Genomic DNA, 19038 nt, shown 5'->3' with positions numbered 1-19038 from the left:
CCACACTTGAATGTGGGTAAGTTTCACAAAAAAGCAACATTTTGAACAAAAAGCTGAGAAAATTGCTTTATTGCTTATTTCTGCCTTTTTTGTGCCTGTTTTGATACGGAGATTCTCTACTCTTTTAATTGCGCCTTCTGAAAGAGTAGACGGAAAGACGGATAAAAGATATTGATAAAAAAAAACAAGGAAAGCCGGAAAATTTCGTCAATGAAAGAGTTCATTTGGTGCAGAAAGCCAAAGCTTTTGAAATCATTTCAACCCCAGCAAGCTATACTGCTGGATGACAGCATCAAACAAGATTGCTTGTTGTTTGGGCAAGTTATTTAAAGTGATTTATTATTTTTAAATGATTTAATTATTTAAAATAGGTCACGTGCCAACTGATTTTATTCTGGCTGTCGCTGCCACTCTTTTATATATTTTCAGTTTTATTTAAGAAAACAGTAATTTTGCAGAATTAAGGTCATTCTGTAAATTTACCAACTCAGCAACCATTATGCATATTTACTGTAATTCCGCATGTGCATAAGTTAAATTAAATAAATAGATAAAAGTTTATCACGGTCTGTTTCATACATTTAATCGTCTGCTGTAATCCAGTCTAATGATATTGTTTATTATCAACATGTTCCAAAATGTCACGACTGATGTTCACTGTCATGATGCATCGGCTTACATAAAGTTTTGTTGCTTTTGTGTGCCATCCATTTTACAACCCCGCCAGTTGTCACCATAGGCTGCTGAAATGCAAATTATTGTAACAAGGATGTGTATTTTTTTTACATTTTGCATTATTTTGGTGATAACTCTTACACTCACTGTGCTGTTTGCTTGTTGCATTTCTTGTCAAAGGTATGCCATACTATAGAAGAGGACACAGTAAGCTAGGCTGATTTTAGGCTGAGTTAACGTATTTCAGACGAGGGAAAGGGGTGAGAGGGCCAAGGTTCAAGAGTCACGGTTCACATGTTGTCCTAAAAAAAGCTAGACATTAAATCCTTGCAAAACACTTTTGCTGCATTGTTGTGTCTGTTTGGCACTTTCACTTTAATCAATAAACTCTCTGCTTTAGGATCCTACAGGGCTACTTTTGGAGAGTTATATTTAATGGATTGTAGTCGAAGACCATTTGTGCTGATTATACGAAAACGAGGTGGCAATTTCTCCCTGGGGAGGAAACACTGAGGGCAACAGAGCCATTATGGCATCACGGTCCATTCCACTGCCCCGCTCGTCCCTGGGAGCCAAAGCAACAATCACAACACAACCATAACACATTACAGGCCTCAGAAAGCCTGCTTACAGGTGGAGGTACAGCGGAGGGTAGAAACAGCAGTACTGTGGGTTGTAAACTTTTAAAAGGTCAAAGAGTCTGAATGATGGCTCATCAGAGAGTGCTTGATTTTCTTCCTCGCTCTTCGTATTTTCTCTCTATTACAATCTCTCCGGACCACTACTTTTGTTACCTCCCAGTAGCTCTCACACTCTGCATGCAACGCGGCGTCAGAGAATCATTACAATCACCTAATCACTACGTCCTTGCAGGAGTGTTTGATTAAACATGCTTCAGTCTGAGCATCTTTGATTAGCTAGAAGGAAAGACATGAAGAGAGAGAGACGGTGAGAGACAGGACTTGAGAAAATTAGAGAGAGAAAGCAAGAGGAGACAGATAAGAGAAAGTCGTCCTAAGTCACTGCTGCAGTTAGAAAGTGTGTTGCTATAGAAACAGTTTGCGGGCTGTAAGGTGAAGGAGGGCACTGCGGAGTACAGTGTGCCTTTCACTTCATGTTTGTTCATGACTGCACGTGTGTGTGTGTGTGTGTATCAGGATTTAATAATCGTAAATCACAATTGTTGATAATTTCTCTGGATATTGCAATCACGGTTATTCTAATTTACATGGTTTACAATTATAAACTTATTTTGTCTGAGGCAACTGCATGCCATATTTATTTATTGTAGGCTTCACATCTAGATCAAACTGAGAAATGTTAATGAATCAATCAGATAATCAAGAAAATCACACTGTCCTCAGCAGCAGGGAAAACAAAGCTGTTGAATTTTGAATAAATTATATACAGGCAGTGTGCAATGCGACAATACTAGAACACTCGAATCCCATTATAATCAGCAGAGCTGTCACCGCATTCATACAAGTGTGTGTATTTCTGTGTACATGCAGTTAATACATATTATTATACGGCTCAGTGGAATACTTGATTCTGATAGGTCAATCACGGAATGTTATTCCCCGATAACAACCGTTAAAAACTGACAACACAGGCTCATCCGGGAAAGTCAGCCCTTGCTAGGAACAGTTTTTCTTCATGGAAGTTTTGGTGAGCTAATTAAATAATTAGCTAATTAAATATTAAAACTCAAATCAATATTTTTTGTGTACAATTATTTAATTGTCATCAGGGTATCGCAGACTCGCTCTCTTGTTTCACACAAACGCAACTGCGTCCATTTTTCAACAATTGTTTTGTACACTGTAATGGATTATAAGATGACAAAAAGGGACGATTTTAAAACAGTTTAATAATTAATAATGTGGTATAATTAATTATGTGGTAAAATGCAGTGTAATAAATGGTATTACTGTATCATATTCCTTAAATGTCCGTCTAGTTTGAACTTGCCGCTTGCTAGCAACTGCTTTCTTCGCTGAAAATACCTAATCAAATATTTAGTGTCTAATTGTTTACTTATGTGGCAAGTAGCCGTGTAATAAGCGAGATAATGTACATCCAGCCGGTAGTTATTTCAGAATAAACCCCGAAAGGTTGATCAGTGATATTCTGCAATAACAACCGGCTGGATGTACATTATCCCTTACATATACATGTATTGTATATTATACTAAAGGGATAGTTTGCCAAAAATCAGTATGAACACTACCATTCAGTAAAATATTTGTATTGTTTTTGAAAGTCTCTTATGCTCACCAAGTAATATGTTATAAAATGTAATTTATTCCTGTCATGGCAAAGCTTCATTTTCAGTATCATTACTCGACCTGAGTGTCACACGTCAGTGTCACATGATTCTTCAGAAATTATTCTAATATGCTGATTTACTGCTCAGAAAAAAAATTATTATCAATGTTGGAAACAGCTGTTTAATATTTTTGTGTAAACCATGATATGAATAGAGAATAAATATGTACATAGGAACATTATTTATAATTATCCAATAGATAATATTTAGATAGGCTTTATACATAATGACAGATGTGACCCTGGACCACAAAACCAGTCACATGGGTCAGTTTTTTTTAAATAAATAAATGAGCTTTCCATTGATGTATGGTTTGTTAGGATAGGACAATATTTGGCCGAGATACAACTATTTGAAAATCTGAAATCTGAGGGTGCAAAAAAATCTAAACATTGAGAAAATCTCCTTATATCCTAATGATTTTTGGTATAAAAGGAAAATTGATTATTTTGACCCATACAATGTATTGTACAAATATACCCGTGCGACTTATGACTGGTTTTGTGGTCCAGGGTCACATATAAATAGGTAATGATTAATAAATACAATAACATTATAATCTAGAGCCCATATATTAGAGTTATTTTTCTGTTGTTTTCTCAGAAAAAAAGAGTTTAAGTAACACTCTTGTTAAATGTTTAATAACACTCTTATGAAAAAAACAGTGCTGCATATTTCCGGAGACAATTTTTTACAGCTTCATTTCCACACTAAAAAAAAAGTGCACATGTGGATGGACTCCTGTCATTCCTGACTTATTCTACATAATTGTTAGATTTTTTTCCAGCTACATGGGACCAACATCAGAAAACCATGACCGTGCATTTGTGAAGTTTGAGTGTTTAGAGAAAAATCTGTGTATTTAAGCTCACCGTGTGATGCAAAGCACTACAAGGCAGATAACGGCCACTTGCAGAGCTCCAATGATGGATGCGATCAGAACGTAACGCAGTTTTCCAGAACCAGGTACCACGTACATCACATTATAGTCCTTCCTATCACACTGCGGCCCAATGAAGCCCGAATGACAACTGGAAAACACACACAAACAAGATAAACTGATGTTAAAGTTTAAAGCAAAGAGAAGATGGGCATAATCAATAGACTATTTCAGCAGACCCCAAGACATCGAGTAGCGTGTGTGTCGGTGAGATGATAGAGGACAGTGAAAGAGCGTGAGTATAATCACATGGCAGTAGGATGTTGATGCCACTTTTTGTGGATAATTACTAGGCATTCAGTGTTTATAGGTGCAAAAAATCTGTGAAAGTGTGTGTGTGTGGGAGTGAGTGTGCAGCAGGGAGCTGGTGCACACTGGGAAAAACATAGTCTTGTTTAATTAGAACCTCGACCTCTCAGAGGAGGCGGTTAAAGGGACACCTGCCAGCCAGCGCACACTCTCTCTCTCTCACACACGCATGCACACACACACACACACACACACACACACACACACTCTCACACACACACAGCTGGCAGGAATGAGTCATCTTTTAGGGAGAGGCACATACACAATATCTGTTCTCTTTTTCTCCTTCCTTCACATCTTTCATCTCATTCTCATCTCATCTCTCATTTCTCGTTCTCTCCCCTGCTTTTGTCTTCTCACCGCTTCTCCAAAATCAATCTCACACTGTCCTTTAAAGAGTGGGTGTGTAGGTGAGGGAGAAGGAAGAGTTTGCTGTGTTGTATGTGTGGTGCCGTTACCTGCAGGTGGGGGGCGAGAGGTTGCTAGGATACTCGCACTCTCCATGGACACAGTAGTTCTTGTAACGCTCCGGACAAGGGATGTAAAGACCCCACGGTACCTCACTCACCTGGTCTCTCTCCTCTAAACACAGCCAGAAAAAGGGAGAGAGAGGAAGACTGTTGTAATTCTGCAACCATGTTTATGTTGTCAGGTTGTTGTGTGAGCACTATGCTGCGGAGATGGCGAGTCAGCAACGTCAACTTCATCTTTGCAGCCAACACTGACTCAGAAAACACTCATTTATGAATAAACAATTCAAATGTCTCCTTGCTATTTTTCCCGACACATTCATAATCATTAGGCAAGCTTTTTGCGTGCGTTTGACCGTGAGGCATATATTCTGCCCCCAATAAATGAGTCAACAAACTGAAAAAATAAAACCAAAGGTAATTTTTAGGTATTATGTAATGCAATCTTGACAAAACGGGTTTCATAAAATTGATATCGAAAAAAAGTATATTTCAGGAACTGGTCTCAAAGTCAAGGTATCAGTATCGATATCGAACATTTTTGAACGATACCCATCCCTAATTATGCCCCTTTTTACAAGATGTAATATAAGTCTCAGGTGTCCCTAGAATGTGTCTGTGAAGTTTCAGCTCAAAATACCCCACAGATCATTTATCACACCATGTTGTAAATGCCCATTTTTGAGTGGAAGGAAAAACATGCTGTTTTCGTGCATATATCTTTAAATGCAAATGAGCTGCTGCTCCCTGCCCTGCTTTCCAGAATAAGCCTTTACAGCTCGTGCCTCAGATACTCTGCCAAAAACTATCAAAACATCTGTTTGGTTTTGATTATCTCTATTGCAGTCACGCTCACGTGACATTGCAGTTCTTCATCATCAGGAAAGTTTATTATCTGCATGCATTTTAAAGCCCTTTCAGTCTAAACTTCTGATATATGGTTTTCTAAACGCACACATTCGAAGCATGCGCACAGAAAGCTGGCTGTCCGACGGCGCGTTTTGCGAGTACAGAAAGGAAGATATTTAGAAGAAATGTCAGTACCATTGACTTCCATAGTATATTTTTTTTCCTACTATGGAAGTCAATGGTACCAAAAATGGTACCAATGGTACCAAGAATGTCTGATTACTGACATTCTTCTAAATATCTTCCTTTCTGTTCAGCAGGAGAAAGAAATTCATACAGGTTTGAAACAACATGAGGGTGAGTATATGATGACAGAATTTTCATTTTAAAGTGGAGTATCCCTTTAAACTGTCAAATACACACAAGGTTATGTCAAACAAAGTTCATAGAAACACAGTCGGTTATGTCTGTGAATGTAAACAGCAAGTATAGAAATCGCATGTGTAAATTACTGTAGATCTGTGTATTAAAGTGAAAGCAGCGTAATATACAGTACCTACTGCTACAGTATATATGTTTTTCATATGAATCAAACAACAAAAGAAAAACAGAAAATCAGTAAACAGAAAACAGAAAAAAGAAATACAGTAGCACGTTGATCTGCAGTCGCAGGTCTTTCATTCAGAGACTCTCCTCATATTCATGCATAATAATGCATTTAAAAGTTAATGGCCAAACGGATCTTTAAAAAAGTCCACATTGTAGATGAAATATAACACGGATAACATTAAATAAATATATTTGTATCAGGTTAAACTTTGATTAGTCACTCAAATCTTTATTTAAACCTCTCACCGTCGGTCGCGCATATCCACCATGTTTTGTAGTTTTTAAACACTTTTTACTCATGTTTGTAGTTCCTCCTTCAAAGCACAGTGGGTTGTGCGCCTTTATAGTGTGCACGGATCCACACTTCGAAAATCCACCGGAAATAGTAGACCATCCGGGGACTTCTGGCATACTCTTTTCAACATACTATACTTTGGGACACACTTATTCTAATCTCACATATTTTTTAGGATGGATAATATGGACATTGAGGCGCAGGGTGAGTTTGAGATCGTTGTGCTAACTCGTTTCCTGCAGCACTCATGTGAATGTGAATAAATCATTTGCTGAAACCTTCCCTTTCCTCACAGCTCTCAAATTTCAGTCTTCAATTTCAATCTGTTCCTCACAGACTGCTCTAAAATAATTAGACTTAGCACAAAGAGTAAATGATGACAGAATCTTAATTTTTAGATGAACTACCCTTTTAAAGAAGTTTTAGACTATTTAGCAGAGACTAAGTTTTGTCTCTAAACAGTGAGTAGAAAAGTGTGTGTGTACGTGCAAGAGAGCATTTGAAGGGTATCCGTGTAAGTCAATGGAGGGATCAATGCAACAGCAGTGACACCACACCCTCTGTTTACTCAATCACAATCTTTCTTCCTTTCTTTTCTTCTCTCTTTCTCTCACTCTCAAACTCCCTCCTGACACTGTCTGTGAAGCAGGTCACACCACTCAGTCAAACTGTCACACACACTGGGAGGTATCAGGGTACGGTGGCCTGTTGAGGACACATAAAGCAGGCTAGTTCTCCAGAGACTCACTGGTTTCAATATGTTCCTTCACACCACTCTGTTTATCACAGGAGAGGAGCGACACTGTTTTTAGAGCTATTGAAATTTATGTTTGGTGCCTTTGATTTATTAACAATTTTAGTGAATTTGAAATTAAAAGCAAACCAGACACTAATTTACTAGTAAATGAAGGAGAACATTTATTTAAGAAAACATTAATGTAAAATGTAATGTTTTTAATCAGAGTAGGTCAGAATTTAATTAAAATGTTTGACATCTATGAGTGGGAAATATTGTTAATTTGAATGACTGCTGTAGCAAAAATCTTTGGTACGCATTATTTTGAATTTCTTTCCCTAAATGGGAAACTTAATGTACAAAAATGTAATGTGTTTTAAAAAGACAAAAATACATTAACCTACACTACCTTTCAAAAGTTTGGTTTTGGTAAGATTTTTTCTTTTTTTTCCAATGCTCAACAAAGCTGTATTTAATTTGATAAAAAAAAAAAAAAAATAGTACAAACATAATAGTGATTATTACAAATTAAAATCATATTTGTTTAATATATTTAAAATTTAATTCATTCCTGTGATCAAAGCTATAGTTTCAGCATCATTACTCCAGTCTTCAGTGTCACATGATCCTTCAGAAATCATTCTAATATGCTGATTTGCTGCTCAACATTTCTTCTTATTTTCAATGTTGTGCTGCTAAATATTTTTATGAAAACCACAATGCATTTTTCAGGGTTGTTTGATGAATAGAAAGTAAAAAAAACAAAAACAGTATTTGTTTGAAATATAATTTTTGTAACAATGTAAAAGTCTACTGTCACTTTTTAATGCGTCCTTGCTAAATAAAAATATAATTTTGTATGCTTTTTTTTTTTTTTTTTTTTGCAGTAGCAACACTTTCATGTTGTTCAGGAACCTTCAGAAAAAAAATCTGTTTTAGATTTCTTCATTTAAAGGGATAGTTCACTTTGAAATTAATTTTGGACATCTATAGGGTATAGATATATACACTAGATGTCGCATTGGCTACTGCGAAACCGTAGCCAATGCGACATCTAGTGTATCTATACCCGCCCGCGCTCTCAGATCATTTGGACGCAGCTGTGTTCAAGAGGTAAAAACGATATAAATACTGTTCGTTTTCTCACACAAACCGCTCGTTTTGTGTCTTGGGCCATCAATGTGTACTTACGATGGGGAATTGTTTAATTTGGACTCTGTGCATGCTCTTTGAGACAGTGACCATCGACCTGCATTATATGACTGACAGACAAGAACGGTTTGACCTAAAAATATCAAAATTGAAACTACTGCGGAAAAAAAGACACCTACATCTTGGATGCCCTTGAGGTAAGCTAAAACATACCAAAATTTCATTTCAAAGTGAACTATCCCTTTAAATTGGGCCAATAATGCATTCAAAATGCTGTGAGGAATTTTATACAAATGATCATGGGTCTCTAATTTTTTATTATGACTGGGGCTGGGTCAAAAAATAAAAAAATTGCATTTCATGTGATTATTTTAATCTACTAAGCTCTACTAAATATACATTGGCTACAGAATATAGTTATGCTTATAAAAAAATCATAAAAGAAATCACAAAGCCTTGTAAGAGAAATGGTGTGTGAGGGGTAACTTTTCTCATAACCTCCTCAGATCGGGAGTAGAATGAAAGTCATTAGACTGTCAGGCTGGAGCAGAGGTGAACACATTTGTTTTGAAAAAATTTAGAGTTGCGACTGACCCTTACAATGTCCGAGGTATTTGACCTCAATCCTCTCCTGCTTCTGACACGACACCTCTTTCACCTGGCAGGGGTTGTCATAGGAACGGCCGTCTGATGCACAAACTGGATTAAAACTGATGTGGGAGCAATCGATGTTACACACACACCTACAGAGAGAGAGAGAGAGAGAGAGAGAGAGAGAGAGAGAGAGAGAGAGAGAGAGAGAAAACATAGGGCAGAGAAAACTTTACTGTCCGCACTAGATGAAGATTCATGCCTGGGTTTTCTAGTAAGGGTATATTCCCTATATAAGACTGTTTTGTTTATTCAACTATAGTTATGTCCCAGGGCTTGTTTTTATTATTTTTCTTTATGTACTAAAACTGATTTTTTTTCCTTTGCATTTTTCATGTACAGAAGACTTTGTCAAAACTATCCGTTCACATAGATCTGCAAAACGATTAAAAACGCTGTATTTCAGGCCAGAGATGTTCCTCTTCAGTCGGTCTCTCGACGCCACGGATAGGAATCCCTAACAAAGGGCCACAACTGCAGAGCCCCTCTTGCCCCTACTTGCCTGGAAGGACGATAGGAGAGGGCTTACACAGAGTATATCTGTCACTGTTGTTCCGTGATAACCAATACAGTGAGATTTTTAGATAACACTGGGAAAGCATGCCCTTTCTGTTAGGAAGGAGAACGCTGCGTTCTTCCCCGAAGGAGTTATGTGGAGATATACATATGGACTAACCCGAAGTTTGTACTGCAATATGAAATACTGGGTGACTTAGCCCCAGGGAAAGACATGGGCTTCGATTAGGAGCAGCCGTGGAAGGATACACATTTGGGATCCCCGCAGGGTCACACATTTGGAACCCAGCCTAGACCCGGTTCTCAATTATTCAACGGATAAAGCCTGGCACCGGATTCTCTGCCACGTCCGGGCCAAGGGTGTTGGAGGACTCAACAAGTTTTTCACTCTGGAGCAATAAGGGGCGCACTGTGGGAAATGCATATTTTCGAGGGCCCCGGGGCCAGCTGTGCCAGTGCGCCCGTGCTGAGTGTTCCCTCGGTCAGGGAGTAAAACAGCTGGCAGTGGGAGGTCTCTGAGGAGGCTAACAGGTCTATCTCGAACTCTGTCCAGATCAGCTGAACCGCCTGGGGGTGGAGTCGCCATTCTCCCGGGAGCATAGCTCGTGATAGCTCGTCTGCCACATGGCTGAGCACACCGGGGACATACATGGCCTGAAGCGACCTCAGATGCTTCTGACTCCAGAGGAGGAGATGGCGGGCGAGCTGCGACAGGAGTGTAGACCACCTTGTCGGTTGATGTACGCAACGGTCGCAGTGTTGTACGAACGGACCAGCACGTCCCTGCCCTGTAGCGGTCTCTTTAAGCGGCTCAGAGCGAGATGTACTGCTAGCAAATTGAGGCAGTTGACAGTTGGGGACCCATCCACACTCCTGACACTGCATGCCCTTTGTATGTGGCACCCCAGCCGGTGGCAGAGACATCTGTGAACACCTCAGCATGCCTGGACACCTGTTCCAAGGGCACCCATCTCGGGACTCGGCCATGAAGACAGTGCTGAAGCGGTCTCATATTGAGCAGCCCGAGCGGAGTTACCTCTGCTGCCGCTGCCATATGCCCCAGGAGCCTCTGAAAAATTTTCAGTGGGACCGCCGTCCTGCCTTTGAAAGTGTTCAAGCAGTTCAGCACCGACTGAGCGTGTTCCTCTGTGAAGCGCGCTGTCTGTGCAACCGAATCCAACTCCATACCGAGAAAAGAGATCCTCTGCACGGGGGAGAGTTTGCTCTTTTCCCAGTTGACCTGAAGACCCAACTGGCTGAGGTGCCTGAGCACAAGGTCCCTGTGTTCGCATAACTGATCTCGAGAGTGTGCTAGTATGAGCCAGTCGTTGAGATAGTTGAGGATACGAACGCCCTGTTCTCTCAGGGGAATAAGGGCCCCCTCCGTGACTTTCATGAAGAACTTGGGGATCATGACCACCCTCATGCAGGTCCATCAGTGCCTTGGCCTGATGGACCTGCAACAACGCCATAGCGTGTATGACAGAGGCGACTTCCCCACAGGCCTTGTACGCCTTGTCGGTTAAGTCAGACAAGTACTCACAGGCTCGGGAAGGGAGACAGGGCACTCCGTGCCAAGTGGAGTTAGGACACAGCTGCATAGCAATGGCCCGCTCCACTGGAGGGGTGCGCGTGTAACCCTTAGCCGCCCCGCCATCAAGGGTGGTGAGGGAGGAGGAGCCACCATGACCCAGTGAACTCCTCATGCACCTCCGGGAAGAAAGGAACCGGGGTGGGTTGCTGAGAACCAGTGCGCGCCACCCTGAGAAACCAATCTTGAGGGCTCGGGCTTGAGGGCTCGGGACAGCTGATCCTGTTGGTGGCCTGGGAAAGCATGTCATGTCATCACCATCATCTCCGGGTCCAACCCGGGCATCGCTGTCACACCCGAAAGGGGCAGCGGCGCCGAATCATCATCCGCAGAGAAGCCTGACCCACCCTCCGATGCAGCGATCGACATCTGGTCATCCTGTGGAGCGCCGAAGGACACGGCGGTCCAGCGTGTTCTGTCGGCGTCTCTACTGGCTGCGGAGCGTGGGAGGGATGAGGGTTCCTAGGGGGTTGGTTCCCCGAAGGAAGCGTGCTCACTGTGATCCTCAGGTCACCCGTACTACTGCCTTAAGTAACCCTTAGAGGAGGGTTAGATCGCGGCAGAGGTGCAGGGACTCCGCCCCTTTGCAGGAATGAGAGTCTCGACCGTAGCTCCGAGATGGTCATCCTCCCACAATGGGTACATGACTCATCTACGAACGCTGCCACAGTGTGTTCAATGCCCAGACACGATGCAGCGCTTGTGACCATCCCGCGATCCCAGGTAACGACCGCATCCAGAAACACATAGGTAGAGTGACATCTTTAAAAAGATGCGCTCCACCTGTGTAAGCTCTTTCAGGGGACTGCTCTCCTTGGTGCTCCGCAGGGGAACAGTCGCAGCGAACACAGACAGGAAATGTGCAGCTTGTCGTGCGCTGTCTCTCTTCACGGCGGTCTTACCAGCCGTAATAACGGCTATTCAGCGCTCTTGGGGCACTGTTACCAGCTGTGAAAACAGCCTTTTTGTTTTGCTCATTAACACAAAAACAAACAAAAAAAGAGATAGAAGAGAGAGAGAAAGTCGACCCTGCTGCACGCTGTATTGTCCGCACCAGACACGAGAGATCCTCCTGAAGAGCTTGCTCGTTGTTTGATCACTCAATAGATTAAACAGCATCAAAACGCTCGGCTCCGAAGCAAAAAGTTGAAGTGCAATCGCACCTGCTGCTCATTGATTGCTGCAAATGATTGCATGCCAATGTGCATTGGCTCGTTTAGTTTCACTCGAAATAGATTGGCCTCTCTAGCGAGATTCCTATTCGTCGGTCCCCGGCGTGGCGTCATGAGACCGACTGAAGAGGAACAATTTTGTCCCTATGATAAGGTTTTACAAAAGTTACTGTACTTCATTACCAAAAAGACAACAATGTCAATGTGCATACTTGATATGAAATCTGAGACATGTGATGTACAGTATGAAGAATACAAAGAAAATTCAAAGTAAATATCACTTGTTAACATTTCCAATAAAGTTGTAATTATGTAAAATGTATGCATTATTATTTATGTGCATTTAGGTTACAAAAAATGTGTAATATAAAGTAGTTTATTATTAGATTTTAAAAAATGTCATCTCCATTGCTGTCATTTCCAACACATAATCAATGGTGATTCGTACGGAGGCCCTAAAGGGACATGGTGATGAGAAAAAATATGAGATGGGAGGAAAAAATATTGGTCAATGCTTTTGCACTTTATGGCAAATGTTTTGCATTCCCTCAGGAAACTTTGCAAATGCAAAGTTTTGCGAGGGAACGGAAAAGTCTAGTGAGTGAACACAAAAGCATTGAAATATATATTTTTCCTCCCATCTAATTTTTTTTTTTTTCATCACCATGTCCCTTTAGGGGCTCTGTAGATTTGAGATGGTGGAAATGACATTTATTCATGAGGGATCAGATGATGCATGTATATCCACTGTTGGACATTGTTAGTAGACAAATTTAATAAAGTAGTGAGCTTCTATAAGTCCACATGGTCAAACATGTTCTCAGAGTCAGAAAAACACTGATTAATAAATCAGATTCAGAATACAATAAGAAGAGAAAGCCAATTGCACAAAAAAATCACAGCAAATCAAATACCAAGTAATTGTACCAAGTGATGTTCCTATTAGAGTACAGGCAAGCACTCACAAATAGATGCACACAGATTCTTAATTTATTCAAGCATTCTCAAAGTATCTTTCAATTTTACTTTGCATTGCATTTGCAGTTTATCTGTTCATTTATTTATCTAAACACACAGTTCTGCCAGACACCCCATTAATGGAGACTTCTGCTATCCTGGCAGAATGAGCATCGTCTCTCCCTCTCCTACTTGCAGCCTGAGATATTTATCTATGTGGATGAACTACGATATCGCCATCTGTTTGCCTGTGTGGTCTCAGATTAAATATATGATTTTTTTTTTGCAATAGTTTATTATAAAGTTTTATTAAAAATGTATTATTAGATAAGGAATCATTCTGTTCTTGTTTTGAAGTTTAAAAAAAGAATAATAATATTAAGATCAGTGTTGTTATTGTTAACTAAAACTAAATATATATAAAAAAAACGTAGTTGTTAATTAAAATACATCTGAAATAAAATAAAATATAAATATTAGAAGACAACTTGAAATGTAAAAAATTTAATAAAAATTGCCTTGGCAACTATTTGAAATAAAATAGAAATAATTTGAAGTTGAAGTATAAAATTACTAAACAGAATAATTTTTTGAAAAACAAGAATAAAACAGACAAAATAACCAAAAAATAGTAAAAGTTAAAACTAAAATTACTGAATAATATTATATAAAATTATCATCAAAATATTAATATATAGTGTAACAGTAAATAATATTAAAACAATTCTGATTTATATGGGGGTATGTTTTTAATGACTGCAAGTTCAATTAAACCATCAATATATTTATTTCAGGAATTATTTCAAATATTTGTTTTATTATTTTAATTATGAGGAAAGAACAAAACATTAACTTGGTTAAGGTTTTTATCTGACAATATTACTTGTCAAAAAAGGCAAACTACAGCTACAGGTTTTTTTTTATATGCATAAAATGCTTAGGAAAAAAAAGCTCACAGGAAAAAGCATACACTTACTACAACATAATCAGTGAATCAGTGAATCAAATAATATTTCATTGGTTCTCCTGTTTTTGCATCTGTTCTTAATTTCTTTTTCATGACAGCCTGGCCAAAAATTATTCACAATTTGGCATGTTTCATTGCATTATCACAAATAAAACAATTGACTCAAAGCAAAACTATGCAGCATGCTTACAAAATCTTTAACAATTTTTTTTGTAATATTTGAGAAAAGTGTGTAGATTTTGCTAGATTTTAGATCACTAATGGACACACACACACACACACACACACACACACACACACACACACACACACACACACACACACACACACACACACACACATCAATATGTTTCTTTGGTTGTATTAAAAAAAAATATATATATATATAATAATTCCTAAAATGAATTTTATAGGTATGCTTATTTTCAAGATGTAATGTTTGTTTGAATCCCAGATGAAGCTTTCAGGCTTTTGTACCAAACACTTTGTACTAATAACATTGAGTATAAAATAACTTTATATACAGTCATATTGCTAGTTAATAAGATGAAAGTGTCTGTCTGGCATTGGTAAGTGTATAACTACGGTAATTACCATACAGGCACACTTACAAATTCTTAGAGAGAGAGAGAAAGACAAAACGCTCTTAGACCACATACATTTGTTAGATCTCATCTGTCTAATATATTTACTGGCGAGCACTTCATCTCTGAGTCTGGTATTGATTTATAAAACCCCTCTGTAATATTTCTAATCCCTCCATATATGCCCAGAGGATAACAGACCAGACCTGGCAGCATTTGGCAAGACATACGCAAGACAGAGCAACATGAACCATGTCTGACTCACTTATCCACACATATGTTCTCACACAACCATTTGACACGAAAACACGCACATGCATGCACACACACACACGCACACACACACAAGATGTGATTCTTCAAAGAGCATGCTTTGAAGCAGATTAATTGCATTTCCACTGAGCTGAAGTAAATGTGATTAGAGGGTATGAATTGATTACTGTTGGCTTGAGCTGGATTTCTCTGCTATAGGACCATCAATGCGCGCAGATGTAGCTGCTAATTGGTTATCAGACACAACACGCACATACAAATAGATTCCAAGGGGAATGAAAGGTAAAAAAAAGAAAGAGAGTGATGGAGAGAGGACTTCTATAACGTCTGGAATTACAGCTCTGCAAATCAATCTAGCACACTCACTGTTCGCTGTGGCTGATGGAAACTATATTTTCTCATTTTCCACAGCTTTCCAAAAATATAATTGATGAAAGCAACTTAGAAAGGATCAGTAGGGATTTCATGACTCTCAAAGATATACTTAATCTTGTGGAATTGGAGCAGCTATATTTGGTATATTAGATTCCCTGCATATTAAACCACAAAAATCTACAGCGACTGTAACGCACAAACATTTTCTAACAGGCCATTTTCTATAAATGCATTGCTGTTTTTCGCTCCTAGGCCCTGTTTACACCTGGTTCTAAGATGCGTTTTGGTCGATCGGATCACAAGTAGACGAGGGAGACACATTCCCGTTTACACCTGGTGTTTTAATCCGTCTCTTTCGTCCACTTTCAACCACTTCTGTCCTGATTTCTTTGAAGGGAGGGTCTATAGGCGAGTAAATGTATGGGCTTTTTCAGATATTTCAATATAATGGACAAAATAAACTCACGCAATTTACATATAAACATGACCGAAGACAATGGAAAAATATACGGAGATCAGCAGCTTTTGTTTCTCCTCTGACAGTCGCAAGACCAGCCCAAATGCTGTGAGTGTGTGTTAGAAATCAGGAATTATGAGAGAACATTGTGCTCGGTATGTATATTGTCTTCAAACCAAACTTGGGTCTTCAGCCGACAAAGTTTAAATCCCGCCTGGCTAGAGCTCTTCCCATAATGTTTAAGCTGTAGGCGGGGTCAGTAGGAGGAGAGTAGACTGTCTTTTGTGGCTGTTCGAACACATTCGGCCACATGAGCGTGTGTAATCCGGTCAAATGCGTTTTCTACTACCTCTGGAAGTGGTTGAAATTGGACAAGCTCAAAGTGTTTTAGACCCCATTTACACCTGTATTTAGCATTGCCACTTGTGATCCAGTCCAGGTGTAAACAGTGTCAAAGTATGTTAGTCATACTTTCTTGCACCAAAACAAAACACAACCATTTCCCACCCTCGCTCTGACCCCTTATTAAACAGGCTAAGTTTTTATACATTTACTTTCTTATTTTGTGTATATTCTGTAGCCAATGTATTTTTTCCACTTCCGTTCAAAAGTTTGGGGCCGGTAAGATACTGAAAAAAAACGCAATATTGTAAAATAACTGTTTATTTTAAATTATGTACTGTATATTCTAAAATCGAATTTATTTTTGTGATGGTAAAGCATCTTTAGTGTAACATGATCCTTCATGATTCATTCTAATGTGCTGATTTGCTGCTCAAAAACATTTTGTATTATCAATTGTTTAAACGGGTCATGACATGAGAAATTAAATTTGTCTTGATCTTTTGACATATAAGAGCATTACCATAGACATATAAGTACCATTAAAACATCTTGCAGGTTTTATAGCTTAAAACATCCAATAAAAAAAGCATTTTATGTAATCAAGCTTGAAACAGCTTTTTTGATATTGGGTGACCGGTGATGTCACACGGTCAAATACATTTGCATATATCTGCCTCCAGAGCAAAACATCGACAAATAGTAATACATCATCGCACCATAGAGTCTGCCTACTGGCATTCAGTCGTTTAACGGCAGACATTTGCCTACACTGGATGTGAGCATCACCTTGTAACCAACTACCTTGTAACCAATCACGTCAATGTGTGATCGTCAACGAGTGAATCTTTATTAGCATATTCATAGAACCGCATATACTAAATGAGGCAAGGCTGTAGATTTTTTTTCAAGGAAAAAATGCTTAAATGTGTAATTTTGGTGATCAAAGATGAGTTTTAAGGGCTAAAATGATCGACTACAGGGGGACTTTAATACTGTCCCAGATCATGTCTGAGGATTATATGTTTGTTCTAAGCATTTTGTTCTGTCAGCGAGGCACAGTGTAATAGAGAGTTAGCGAAGAAACTTTTGTTGAAAAATGAGGCATGCAGCCAACTGTACTGGATCTGACAGCAGCTGCATCACAAACCGTAAGTAAATGATTTCATAATGCTTAAATTATGGGGTTTTTCGCATATGGGTTCTTTTAGTGCAAAAAGCTGTATTAACATTATAAGTGAACTTCAAGGAACTGTGAATTTTAAAAGCTGTGTAAACTAAGAAGCACCTACACTTTCTCTAGACATTGTGTACCTGAAAGAGAAAAAGCAGAACGCATCTTTCAGAGTAATCAGCAGAATGAGGGAGAGGTGTGACTGCAGAAGAATAAGCCTCTGATTTCACAGTGACAAATTGAGCTGCTGTTCTGACATGTAATTGGCAGGTGTGGCATAGGTCTTTTGTAGAGCTGCTAAATGACATTATCTTTGGTCAGTAATGAAAAAGAAGTCAGGCAGGAGTAAAAAAGGTTTCTTCAGGTTCTTTTTTTTTTTACGTAACGATTTTGTAGAGCCTGGCACTTTCCATGACTTCTAAATTGTTAGAGGCACAAATCCCATGCTTTTGTATTGAGAACTATATACTATTTCTAACATAACATAAGAAAAAGTAGTCATCATTTTCATATGATGAATTGATATTCAGTTCACTGCAGTAATCCAACCAATTTGATCAGAAAATAGAATATGTAACATTCCTTAAAATTGTTAGATGCATGAAATAACAATAAGCAAATATATTTATTTATGGAGTGTCTATTTATACCAATTGCAAATAGCCCGCCTTGTTGGCAGAGGCTATTTACACCACCAAAATATGATTGAGCTAGGCAAAATTACAAAAGAAATTTGTTCATAACAGGATCAGTGGCGTGGAAAGTAAGGCGGGTGGCATTACCCGCCTTTTTCCAAACTCATTCTTCTCCCTTTTTCCATCGCATATCGGCTCGGAATGGTGTTTATTTTAAATAAAAATTAAGGAATTATAAAAAAAAAAAAAATAAAGGTGGGAAATATAATATTGGGAATAAGTGTTTATTGGGTTAAGGGTTAGGAGTAGGTGTAGTGAAGGGCTTTAGGAACAGGGTCAAGCAAAGCCCCAATAAGGCGACATCCATTTAGGATTTTATTCAATATAATCATATACACTGAATATGTTGTTATAATGTTATACTGTTTTATAATATAGTACAACACTCTGAGGTGCAAATATCTGCCAATATTTGCACTAAGTATAAATAGCATCTATCAACTATTTACACAGTGCAAATAAAATACTTTTTGTTTCTATTTACACTTAGCGCAAATATCCACAGCCATTTCTTTAATTTATGGGCAATATAAGCTTATCAGTAAACCAAATATATTTTATCTATTTAATTGAAATGTTTATTTTGTTTATTGCAAATCAGGGTTTTACGGTAAACTGTATTTAGACAAGTTCCAAATTTCAGTGACAGGATTGCTCAAATTAAAAACGTATTAATAATGAATAAATAGAAAATAGCTCATATAATATTTAGTCTGACCCCCCTGAGGTTGAAGGTTAAGCATCTCTTTCACTGACCATTTGCTGGAAAACAAACAAGGAAATGAATTTATTAAGAGTTTCAGGGCCTATATTTTTCTCTCTTCCCTCCCTCTTTTAACCGACAACATGAACCTTACCGTAGACACACTCACACACATGAACTGCCTGAGATGCCTCATTTCCCTCTTTTCATCTCTGTC

At 38.7% G+C, this 19038-nt stretch overlaps 3 protein-coding genes across 4 annotated transcripts in view; 1 reads left to right on the top strand and 2 right to left on the bottom strand.

Annotated features, from left to right (window-relative positions):
• Window positions 1–19038, bottom strand: part of iqcb1 (IQ motif containing B1) — a 364203-nt gene that overhangs the window by 55034 nt on the left and 290131 nt on the right. The gene's annotated exons all lie outside the window — the stretch shown is intronic.
• Window positions 1–19038, top strand: part of tspeara (thrombospondin-type laminin G domain and EAR repeats a) — a 197696-nt gene that overhangs the window by 91648 nt on the left and 87010 nt on the right. The window lies entirely within an intron of this gene.
• tmeff2b (transmembrane protein with EGF-like and two follistatin-like domains 2b) overlaps window positions 1–19038 on the bottom strand; it is a 66270-nt gene that overhangs the window by 5450 nt on the left and 41782 nt on the right. For both annotated transcript variants that reach the window (XM_082189880.1, XM_082189879.1), the window contains exons 6-8: window positions 8959–9107; window positions 4712–4835; window positions 3877–4035 (exon numbers count right to left, since the gene is read on the bottom strand). In XM_082189880.1, coding sequence (XP_082046006.1) covers window positions 3877–4035; window positions 4712–4835; window positions 8959–9107 — 432 coding nt within the window. The remainder of the gene's footprint in view (window positions 1–3876; window positions 4036–4711; window positions 4836–8958; window positions 9108–19038) is intronic.

The sequence above is a fragment of the Leuciscus leuciscus genome (genome assembly GCF_965113295.1).
Source record: "Leuciscus leuciscus genome assembly, chromosome: 14".
In the NCBI taxonomy this organism is placed as follows: Eukaryota; Metazoa; Chordata; class Actinopteri; order Cypriniformes; family Leuciscidae; genus Leuciscus; species Leuciscus leuciscus.
Note: the sequence above shows the minus strand (reverse complement) of the source record. Positions and strands in the feature narration are given on the sequence as shown.